Source organism: Cebus imitator, unplaced genomic scaffold (genome assembly GCF_001604975.1).
Source record: "Cebus imitator isolate Cc_AM_T3 unplaced genomic scaffold, Cebus_imitator-1.0 Scaffold186, whole genome shotgun sequence".
In the NCBI taxonomy this organism is placed as follows: Eukaryota; Metazoa; Chordata; class Mammalia; order Primates; family Cebidae; genus Cebus; species Cebus imitator.
In genome coordinates, this window is record NW_016107501.1 from 4,051,611 (window position 1) to 4,064,118 (window position 12,508).

A 12,508-nucleotide genomic window follows, 5' to 3' on the forward strand; every position below is an offset into this window, starting at 1 on the left:
AATGTCTCAAATGTGAATTATTTAGTTAAAAAACACACACAGACTTTTTATCCATTGAAATAATCACAAAAGTTGAAAATATAGGAGAGAGAATCTTGTTTTTGAAATAATTTAAGTTGCCAAGCTGAGGCACCAATACTCTGGAATACTTTAATGTGTATTTCCTACTGACAGAGATGTTTTCCCTGCATAACCATAACAAAATTCAGAAATGAACATTGTTACAGTAGCACCATATAATACTCAGTCTTCATATTTAGATTGGTTGTCCAGTTGTCCAAATAATATTCTTTTTTTTTTTTTTGAGATGGTGTCTTGCCTTGTTGCCCAGGCTAGAGTGAAGTGATGCAGTCCCAGCTCACTGCAATCGCTACCTCCCAGGTTCAAGTGATTCTTTTGCCTCAGCCTCACAAGTAGCTGGGATTGCGGGTGCTTGTCATCACACCTGGCTAATTTTTGTATTTTTAGTAACGATGGGGTTTCACCATGTTGACCAGGCTGGTCTCAAACTCCTGACCTCAGGTGATATACCTGCCTCTGCTTCCCAAAGTACTGGGATTACAGGTGTGAGCCACTGTGTTCACCCCAATAATATTCTTAATAGCAAATGGATCCTGTTCAGAATCATGCTATGCTTTCAGTTGCCGTATCCTTTAGTCTCTAGTCTGGAGCAGTTGCTGGGTCTTTCTTGACTTTCATGACCTTGAATGATTACAGGGCAATTGTTTTACAGAATGTTTCTCCTCACTCCTCTCAGGCTATGACTCCCCACAGCAGCCCCCCTCCACAGATGCTCTAATCACCCTTAGGCTGTGTGTGACACCACGCCAGGCTCTCTCTCAACATAAACATTCACCTTTGCCTGTCTGAGCTTCAGCAGTGTGGCTTTCTGCCCTTTCCAGCACAATGCTTACCTTGTTCTGCCCATCTATTGGCTTTAGGAATGAATTTTTCAAAAAGGGAAAGGGAAGCAGACATTAGATACCAATTTAAGATCAATTCCAGCTCCAGTATTTTATGATAGATAAATGAATATGGTCAAATATTTGAAAGTTTATGCTCAGAAAATGGAGTACAGATATGTCGATATCGTTGGGAAAAAATAGCCATATCTATCTGAAATAATAACTGAGGCCAGAGCAAAGGGAGGCACTTGAGATAGGGCTAGATGTGGCACTCTATATGTGCCACACTGGGGAGTCTGACCAGACCACAAGATCCCAGAGTAGACAGAGAAGTCAGAATATGTTTGCTGCTCCCCCAAGAAAGGAAGAGGAGACAGTGGATGGCCAGAAAGCAATGCATTTCCATTAGAGAAGTCAAGGCAAAATAAGGAAATTTAACAATACTAACCAGCAAGTATCTTAATATGGGTTAGACAGATTAGTGACCTAACATGTTACGGGAACAATTCACCTGGTCTGAGTAATGTATTGTTGATCATATATTATTACTTAGACCACTAAGTAAGATTTAATTTGTAATATCTTACCCAAAGTGAAGTTGATCCCAGCCTCTAAGTAATTGATGTTATGCTGCCATCTTTTGGTTGAATTTAAAATTCCTTCCTTAGTACAACTATTTTTGTGTATTTTAAACACAGAAGGTATCACAATTTTAATTACAGTATTACATTTTTTAGATTGACAGTAATGATAATTTATGGAAACAAATGAATAAATAAAACTTGACACTTATGTAGTAAATTTAAAAGTCATTGAAAACCATTCTAGCTAAAGATGAACTACGAGTCATTTGTTTATTTCAAAGACTTTATCATACTCACTGATATTTAAGACTTAGCCATTTTTTTCATCATCATGACATTTTTCCATTGTTTGTCTCTAAGTAATATAAGCGTGCAGTGAATCTGTTTAATACCATCCTTAGATTTGGACAAGAATGACCTCTGCAAGACCTTTTTAGAGCCCTGAATATCAGACATGACTCAATTTATACAACACATGTGCATGCACACACAAAGGAGCACATACATAGACACACACAACTTTTTAAAAAAAAATCTAGTACCCACATCACTTGGGATCTGGTACTCAGTGCTCACCTATGGTCCGATAACTCTAAATATGCATGCTCATTAATAATTCAATTTAGTTCCCAGGGAGACATTTTTCCACATCTCTTGCTTTCAGTCTCCTACAAAAAAAGCGACTATGCTTGATGCCATAAAAGAGAGGTTGCCTTGGAATGTGGGGGATTTGAGTTGCAGAGGAAAGAGAAAAGACACATTAATTGCCTAGTAAACCCTCCTCAAGGACAGCACAAATGCAATAGATTCTTACAAAATGAAATACCTTGTCTCAACAGTATTAAGTGTCCATCCTCTTGCTTGTCTTTATGTAACAATTAGTGATTCAGGAGGGATTCATAAATTATGATGGGGATTGGCAATAGTTACACATGAAGGCTGGAAAATATTTCTTAATATTAATCAATTTACTCTTAAATCTGAGTTTATATTGGTCTAGACATATGCTGGAAGTGTGATAAAATGTTTTTACATTGTCATTCATATGAACCTTGAAAAATAGAATTGCATGTAATTTTACTTTTATAAACATTTTTAATGTTTAATAAGTTTTTAAAAGGTTAAGTATATGCTTTATTTAAATATTGTCAATTAAAATTTGATATTCATTAATTATACTACACATCTTAATTTTGGTAGATAACATTGTATAAAATGTTTCATGTTTTTTGAAAATATTAAATATATAACATTTTTAACATTTACTTCAGATTACTTTTTTTTTTCTTGAGACAGAGTCTCACTTTTTTGCTAGGCTGGAGTGCAGTGGCGTGATCTCGGCTCATTGCAGCCTCTGCCTTCTAGGTTCAAGTGATTCTCCTGCCTCAGCCTCCCAAGTACCTGGGACTACAGATGTGTGCCACCATGCCCAGCTAATTTTTGTATTTTTAATGGAGACAAGGTTTCAGTGTGTTGGCCAGACTGGTCTTGAACTCCTGAGTTCAGGTGATCCACCCACCTCAGCCTCCCAGATTACATTTTTTTACAAATATTTTCAAAATTTCTAGACTTTGAATACAATTTTATTTTGTTTTTAATCTGTTAGATCAGGGTTCAGCAAACCTTTATGTAAAGGACCAGTTAGCAAGTATTTTAGGTTTTGTAAACCATATGGTTCCTATCACAACTATTCAGCTCTGCTATTGTGGCGTGAAAGTGCCATATGCACTTCATAAGCAAATGAGCATCATTGTGTTCTAATAAAACTTTATTTACAAAAGCAGGTGGTCAGCCAGATTTAGCCCATAGACTATAGTTTGCCAACTTGTACTTTAGTTTGTTTATGATGAGAGACCTTCCACTTCTAGTCATGAGGGACAACTAGATTTATCATCTCACTTTCAACAACTAGAATACTGGTAAAATATATGAAAAATAGTTTTCAGACCTCAGATAACAGGCAGCATATGATAATGATCTTTAAGAGAAAGGAAAGAAATACAGTGAGCCCCACAATTGCTCCAGCTTAATGCTGGGTAGATATTGGTAGGCTGCAGCAAAAAGAGGAGGAGACTCCAACAGACCAACGTTCTAACTGAGTTCATATGCCATAGTTTGGAGTACAGGAAGGCAGCAAAATATTGGAGAAGAGATTGCTGCTCAGAGGGAAATTGGGGTGGGGGGGATGAATGAGAGCTACAGAGATCTGTAAAAATCTCTTTAGGATTCTTTAGCTAATGTGTGGTTTCTGTATATATATAAAAAAAAAGTTACCCAAGATTAGGAAAAGAACACCCAGAAAGGAGCAGGCAGCACAGGCTGTCCCCAGTGCTAACTCAAGGCTGGGCATATTTCATGTTTCCAGCAGCCATAGGACAAAAAAGGAGAGGATTAAGTAGAATCCTCAAAAGACTATATTCTTGGTGTGCCAAGGCATTGCCCTAGATTATAAAGTCTGCTTCTCTCATGCTAACAAAGCAAATATCAGGGGAACCGAATTCCAAGTAAGTCAAGTATATCCTAAAACAAAATTCAGCTAACAAATCCAGCTCCCAGTAAAGTAAAATTTATAATGCTCAGAATCCAATCAAAAGTTACCAAACATGCAAAAGACATAGCAAAATAGGAAGAGTAGAAATATAATTGACAAGACCCAGAAATGATACAAATGACAGAATTATCAGAAAAGGAGGTAAAACACCTATAGGTGTACCCCATATGCTCGAGAATGTAGACTAAAAGATGAATGTGATGAGGAAAGAAATGTAGATATGAAAAAGAAATTCAATTTCTACAATTGAAAATACATCTGAAGTGATAAATATACTGAATGGTATGAACTGCAGAAAAGATACTACCAGAGGAAATATCAATGAGCTTGAAGACAGACATAGAAATTATTAAAAATAAGACAGAGAAAAAGACTAAAAAGTAAATGAGCAAAGCTTCAGGGAACTGTATGATAATACTGAACCGTCAAATACATCTAGAGATAGTCCCAGAAGGAGGGAATGAAGATAGAAAAATGTTAGAAAAAATAAAGTCTGAAACTTTTTCAAATTTGATGGAAATAATAAAATCACAGATTCACAAAGCTCAAAATAATCCTTATAAAAGAGACAAGAAGAAAATCACATCAAAGCACGTTATAATGAAATTGCTAGAAAATAATGATAGCAAATCTTAAAAGTAGCCAGAGAAAAAGAAGAAACATTATGCACAAAGGAATAAAATTAAGAATGACCACAGTCTCTTCAGAAATTATGCAAGCCAGAAGAGTAGAGAAACATCTTTATAGTACTGAAAGAAAAATTATCAACTTAGAATCCTATACCTAGCAAAAATGTATTTCAAAAGAAGATACAATACTTTTTCACACAGGCAAAGCCAAGAGAGTTCATTTCCAGAGGATGTGTGATATAAGAAATATTAAAGAAAGTAGAAGAAAAATGATACCAGATAGAAATTTAGATCTACAAAAATGAAGAGCACCAGAAATGGTAACAGAATGAGTAAATATCTGATAATGATAACTATGGTAAAATTATAAATATGTGAATAAATATAAACTAATGATATTCTCATTTAAAAAATATGTAAACTATAATTAGCTATTTAAGATAAATATAATAAAAATGTACATGGATTTAAAATAAAAATATATGAAAGCCATAATGTAAGGAATAAGAGAGGAAATAGAAGTATACTGTTATAATATCCTTATACTGTATTTTAAGTAGATTGTATTATTTGAAGGTAAACTGTAATATGTTAAATAAAGATGTACATTTTTAATCTTGGAGAAACTAATGTGAAAATGAAAAATAAAGTGGTATAGCTTACAGGCCAATAATAGAGATAAAAAGGATAATAAATAAACAACAAAACATTCAATCCAAAATAAGGAAAGAAAAGCTGAAATTTGAGAAAAAATATATAGGCAGTTAGAAAACAGATAATAAAGTGGCAGTGATAAACCGAGCCGTACTGACTATACATTAAAAATAATGGCCTAAACACTCTAGCAAAGCAAAGATTGTCAGACTGAATAAAATACAATGTCCAACTGTACACTATATACAAGAAACCCGCTTTAAATATAAAACATGAATAAGTTAAAAAATTAAGAGTTGCAAAGAGAAGACATATCATGCAAACACTAATTGAAAAAAAGCATAAGTGGTTATCAGAGAAAGTTGATTTAAGACTAAGGGATCATGTGAAGGATACTGAAGGACATTTTAGAATAAAGGAGTCAATTCATCAAGAGGACATAATAATCCTAAATATGATGTACCTAATAATAAAGTTCTAGAATATATAAGACAAAAACTGATAGAACTGAAATGGGAGATAGACAAATCTAAAATTATATTAGGGATTTCAACTCCTCTCTCATGATGATTGATAGAACAAATAGGTCATCAGAAAGGACAGAGAAAATTTCAAACACTTTGAACCAACTTAACCTAATTGACGTTTATAAAACAGTCCAACCAACAAAAATAGAACATTATTATTTCAAGTTCACAAGGAACTGTCACCAAGATAAACCATATGCTGAGGCACTAAGTCTCAATAAATTTAAACTACATTCTTTAACCACAACATATTCAAATAAGAAATCAGTAACAGAAAGATATATGGAATGTGCCTGATCATTTGGAAATTAAACAACATTTAGATCATTTTTATCAATTCAATGAAAATGATGAGAAAGCCTTAATTATAGACCAAAGCTCATCGTCATTAGAATCCCTTCTGATATTCTTAATTTATTTTCATATTGTTTTCCTGAAGCTCAGCATTAAATATTTAAAGTTTTTTTGAGACTAGTCAAAATTCTATTGTCCAAATAGCATAATGTTATGAAAAGAAGTGTTATTCCTTCTGTATATTATATTTATTATAGGTCTTTTCTCTCTCTCTCTCTCTCTCTGTTTCTCACTGTCAGAGAGGGAAAAGACCCCTCTGTGGAGCATGCTGACTCAGTTTATTTCAATTTATTAATACTAGACTATGACAAAACATGCAGCTGAGCTGGCATATAATGAAACCATACATGTTTACAAAGTGCCTATTTTTGACATTTGGGGATTTACCCACCTGCCTGCCGAGAAATGATCAAAGATAAGATTCAACATCTTGTATTACTTTGCTTCAAACATATTAATTTATTCCAAGTCAATACATTTATTAAGCAATTACTATAGTTGTATGGACAGTAAAGAAAACAGTAATCAGTGTTTATCTCACACTTTTTTAAAAATTGATTTTTAGGTTTTGGGGTGAATGTGAAGAACATGCAGGATTGTTGCATAGGTACATACATGGCAATGTGGCTTGCTGCCTTCCACCCCAACACCATATCTGGCATTTCTCCCCAAGTTATCCCTCCCCAACTCCCCACCCCCACTGTCCCTTCCCTGGTTCTCCCCAACAGACCTCAGTATGTGATGCTTCCCTCCCAGTGTCCATGTGTTCTCATTGTTCAACACCCACCTATGAGTGAGAACATGTGGTGTTTGATTTTCTGCTCTTGTATCAGTTTGCTGAGAATGATGGTTTCCAGGTTTATCCATGTCCCTACAAAGGACACCAACTCATCGTTTTTTATGGCTGCATAGTATTCTATGGTGTATATGTGCCACATTTTCCCTGTCCAGTCTATCGTTGATGGTCATTTGGGTTGGTTCCAGGTCTTTGCTATTGTAAACAGTGCTGCAATGAACATTCGTGTGTATGTGTCCTTATAATAGAATGATTTATAATCCTTTTGGATATATACCCAGTAACGGGATTGCTGGGTCAAATGGAATTTCTATTTCTAGGTCCTTGAGGAATCGCCACATTGTCTTCCACAATGGTGGAACTAATTTACACTCCCACCAACAGTGTAAAAGTGTTCCTATTTCTCCACATCCTCTCCGGCATCTGTTGTCTCCAGATTTTTTAATGATCGCCATTCTAACTGGCGTGAGATGGTATCTCAATGTGGTTTTCATTTGCATTTCTCTAATGACCAGTGATGATGAGCATTTTTTCATATGTTTGTTGGCCTCATATATGTCTTCTTTTGTAAAGTGTCTGTTCATATCCTTCGCCCACTTTTGAATGGGCATGTTTGTTTTTTTCTTGTAAATCTGTTTTAGTTCTTTGTAGATTCTGGATATTAGCCCTTTGTCAGATGGGTAGATTGCAAAAATTTTTTCCCATTCTGTTGGTTGCCAATTCACTCTAATGATTGTTTCTTTTGCTGTGCAGCAGCTCTGGAGTTTGATTAGGTCCCATTTGTCTATTTTGGCTTTTCTTGCCAATGCTTTTGGTGTTTAAGTCATGAAGTCCTTGCCTGTGTCCTGAATGGTTTTGCCTAGACTTTCTTCTAGAGTTTTTATGGTGTTAGGTCTTATGTTTAAATCTTTAATCCATCTGGAGTTAATTTCAGTGTGAAGTGTCAAGAAGGGGTCCAGTTTCTGCTTTCTGCACATGGCTAGCCAGTTTTCCCAACATCATTTATTAAACAGGGAATCCTTTCTCCATTGCTTGTTTTTTTCAGGTTTGTCAAAGATCAGATTTTTGTAGATGTGTGGCATTGACTCTGAGGCCTCTGTTCTGTTCCATTGGTCTATATCTATGTTTTGGTACCAGTGCCATGCTGTTTTGATTACTGTAGCCTTTTAGTATAGTTTGAAGTCAGGTAATATGATGCCTCCAGCTTTGTTCTTTTTGCTTAGAATTGCCTTGGCTATGTGGGCTCTCTTTTGGTTCCATATGAAGTTTAAGGTGGTTTTTCCAGTTCTGTGAAGAAGGTCATTGGTAACTTGATGGGGATAGCATTGAATCTATAAATTACTTTGGGCAGTATGGCCATTTTCACAATATTGATTCTTCCTAACCATGAGCATGGAATGTTTCTCCATCTATTTGTGTCCTCTCTTATTTTGTTGAGCATTGGTTTGTAGTTCTCCTTGAAGAGGTCCTTTACGTTCTTTGTTAGTTGTATTCCTAGGTATTTTATTCTCTTTGTAGCAATTGTGAATGGCAGTTCGTTCTTGATTTGGCTCTCTTTAAGTCTGTTACTGGTGTATAGGAATGCTTGTGATTTCTGCATATTGATTTTGTATCCTGAGTCTTTGCTGAAGTCACTTATCAGTTTCAGGAGATTTTGGGCTGAGACATTGGGGTCTTCTAAATATACAATCATGTCATCTGCAAATAGAGACACTTTGACTTCCTCTTTTCCTAATTGAATACCCTTTATTTCTTTTTCTTGCCTGATTGCTCTGGCTAGAACTTTCAATACTATATTGAATAGGAGTGGTGAGAGAGGGCATCCTTGTCTAGTGCCAGATTTCAAAGGGAATGCTTCCAGCTTTTGCCCATCAGTATGATATTGGCTGTGGGTTTGTCATAAATAGCTTTTATTATTTTGAGATATGTTTCATTGATGCCTACTTTATTGAGAGTTTTTAGCATAAAGGGCTGTTAAATTTTGTCGAAGGCCTTCTCTGCATCTATTGAAATAATCATGTGGTTTTTGTCTTTGGTGAATTACATTTATAGACTTGCATATTTTGAACCAGGCTTGCATCCCCAGGATGAAGCCTACTTGATCGTGATGGATAAGCTTTTTGATGTGCTGTTGCAATCAGTGTGCCGGTATTTTATTGAAGATTTTTGCATTTATGTTCAGCATGGATATTGGCCTGAAGTTTTCTTTTCTTGTTGAGTCTCTGCCAGGTTTTGGTATCAGGATGATGTTGGTCTCATAAAATGATTTGAGAAGGATTCCCTCTTTTTGTATTGTTTGGAATAGTTTCAGAAGGAGTGGTACCAGCTCCTCTTTGTATGTCAGCACCACATCACACCTATTCTAAATTTTACCACATAATTGGAAGTAAATCACTCCTCAGCAAATGCAAAAGAATGGAAATCATAAGAAACAGTCTGTCAGATCACCGTGCAATCAAGTTAGAACTCAGAATTTAGAATCTAACTCAGAACTGCACAGCTTCATGGAAACTGAACAACTGGCTCTTGAATGTTGACTGGATAAACAATGAAATGAAGGCAGAAATAAAGATGTTCTTCGAAACCAACGAGAACAAAGACACAACATACGAGAATCTCTGAGACACATTTAAAGCAGTGTCTAGAGAAAAATATATAGCAGTAAATGCCCACATGAGGAGGAAGGAAATATCTAAAATCGACACCCTGTCATCGAAAGAGCTAGAGGAGCAAGATCAAAAAAACTCAAAAGCTAGCAGAAGACAAGAAATAACTAAGATCAGAGTAGAACTGAAGGATGTAGAGACACAAAAATTCTTCAAAAGATCAATAAATCCAGGAGCTGGTTTTTTCAAAAGATCAACAAAATAGACAGACCACTAGCTAGATTAATAAAAAAGAAAAGAGGGAATAATCAAAAAGATCCAATAAAAAACGATAAAGGGGATATCACCACAGATTCCACAGAAATACAAACCACCATCAGAGATTACTGCAAACAACTCTATGCACATAAACCAGTAAAACTGGAAGAATGAATAAATTCCTGGACCCTTGCATCCTCCCAAGCCTAAACCAGGAAGACGTCAAACCCATGAATAGACCAATAACAAAGGCTGAAACTGAGGCAGCAATTAATAGCCTACCAACCAAAAAAAGCCCAGGTCCAGATGGGTTCACAGCCAAATTCTACCAGACATATTTCACACTCTTAAGAGACTTTTAATCATGGGAGCTTGTAAGACAGGTAAATACATTGTCAAATATAAGACAGAACAAGAAATGTGTCTTAAATAAGGTAGGTACGAAGTGGCAGGGATCCAGAAGATTATAGCTCCTTGGGGGAGATCTGGGCCTTAAAGGACAAGTAGTCTTTAGTCCTTGCACAGATAGGTTCTTGAGGTAAAGGAGGCAACAGGTGATGTTTCAGAGAAAGCAACGTCAATAAACACACACACACACACACACACACACACAGGTACACACACAAAGTGATAGCTGTATTAAGGGAATACTAAATCTCTTACTTTATCTAGAGTTCAGATTCCTTCATGCTATATTTACAGCAACAGTGGGATAAGACTGGAAAGGTAGATTGAGGGCTTATTCAAGAGAAACTTAGAATATGGAACTGGGTATTTGTAATTTAAGAGGAATTGTTAATGTAGAGATGTTCACATTAGTTCACCAGAGTTATCGCTGTTCTAGGGAATATACACTAACCCAATGCCCCCAATCTCTCTTCACATATAATTTATCACTTATAATAGATACATATCATTTAATATATGGATGTAGCAACATATATGTAATCATTCACCTGTTGTTGAAGCTATGGGTTGTTTCTAATATTCTGTCATTGAAATAATATTATAGGAATCTTCTTTTGCTAATTTTTTCCCACAGGTTCTATAGCCTAGAATCTTAGAGTTTAAACTGAGAAGGTATAAAATAATGTAAGATTACCGATATATATTTTTAAATTAATTTGCTCAAGTATTTGTGCAAATTTACAGATCTAGTTGGGGTTTTAAAATTTAGTAGTTTGTAGGTATTTTAATTTTTTCACCTGAACTCTTTATAGGTGCTGCTAAGCCTTTGATAAGTTTTACACCATGAAAGACTACTACTGAACAAAACTTAGTCTTAGTGAAAGAACTTTAATAAGCTTGACTAAACATTTAGAAAGCACATTGTGTTCAGTGAAACTTTCTATATAATAAATAGAATAATAAAAGAGTGTATTGGATGACTAGTCTGTAGTTGCCTCAAGGAATGCATACAATGAAAAAGTTATTTTGGTTATTTCCTCAAAATAGCCAACATAATAGGGAAAATGGAGAAAATGTACTCTGAACAACATGGAAAGGGAACCTGAAAATCTAAAATGTAATCTTGGAGAAATGACATTAGAAAACAAAACCAACAAAAGAGAATACTCTCCAAAATAATTTGAGATGCATGAAAGGCAAACATTCACTAGAGTTGGAATTTTTCTAAGTTTATGCAGAAATAAGTAGCATATTTGACCTTCACCATGATTATCAAGCACTGCTTTGAAATTGTGTTGGTGCTGCTGGCCTCTACCACTGTCTTCTCTCTAGATGTGAAACTGGTTCTCTTACAGCAAAGAAGAGTGAACCAAGAAAGCTTAAAACTCTTTAAGTTGCAAACCTCATCAATTCAGCAGTGTCTACAACACAGGAAAAATTTTATGCTTCCTCAGAAGTCTGTGAGTTCTCAATAGCACCATAAAGGATATACTCTGGCCATTCTCCATGAGATGCTTCAGCAAATCTTCTGCGTCTTCAGGGCTAATATTTCTCTGGATGGCTGGGAGGAAAACCACATGGAGAAATTCCTCATTCAACTTCATCAACATCCTCTGAGACCTTGACCTATACCTCTAAATGCACCACTTGATATGTTGATTTGAATAGTATAACGTAATTTGTAAAAAAAAAAATTCATCTCTTCTTTTTTTGAGTGAATAAAAAGAAATATCATAGATGGTACTGCAGGGCTTTGCAGTACAAGGGTAACACTGGCTGAGGTCCTGGTCCCTTTTCTCAAGTTTCTGAGAGTACACAGTTGGTTGCATTATTTCCTCATCATGAGTTTGGCAGCAGGTATCTCTTGTAGATAAAGACAGATTTTTATTTTTTGTGGGGACAGAGCCTCACTGGGTCACCCAGGCTTGAGTGCAGTGGTGCAATCCTGGCTCAGTGCAACCTCCATCTCCAGGGTTCAGGTAATCCTCCCACCTTAGCCTCCAGAGGAGCAGTGGGGACTACAGTCATGCAACATCATGTTTGGCTGTTTTTTATCTATTTTTTCTTTTTTTTCTGAGACAGAGTCTCACTCTTTCACCAGCCTGTAGTGCAGTGGTGCCATCTCGGCTCACTGCAACCTCCACCTCTTAGGTTCAAGTGATTCTCCTGCCTCCCAAGAATCTGGGACTACAGGTGCATGTCACCATGCCCAACTGATTTTTTATATTTTTAGTAG

At 35.8% G+C, this 12,508-nt stretch overlaps 1 protein-coding gene across 1 annotated transcript; it reads left to right on the forward strand.

Moving 5' to 3' along the window:
* The first annotated feature begins 11,049 nt into the window (after nt 1–11,049).
* IFNE (interferon epsilon) lies at nt 11,050–11,897 on the forward strand. The gene is given in 1 exon segment (XM_017546014.2): nt 11,050–11,897. A coding segment is annotated over 1 exon segment (360 nt). The 5' UTR covers nt 11,050–11,537.
* The last annotated feature ends 611 nt before the right edge of the window (nt 11,898–12,508 follow it).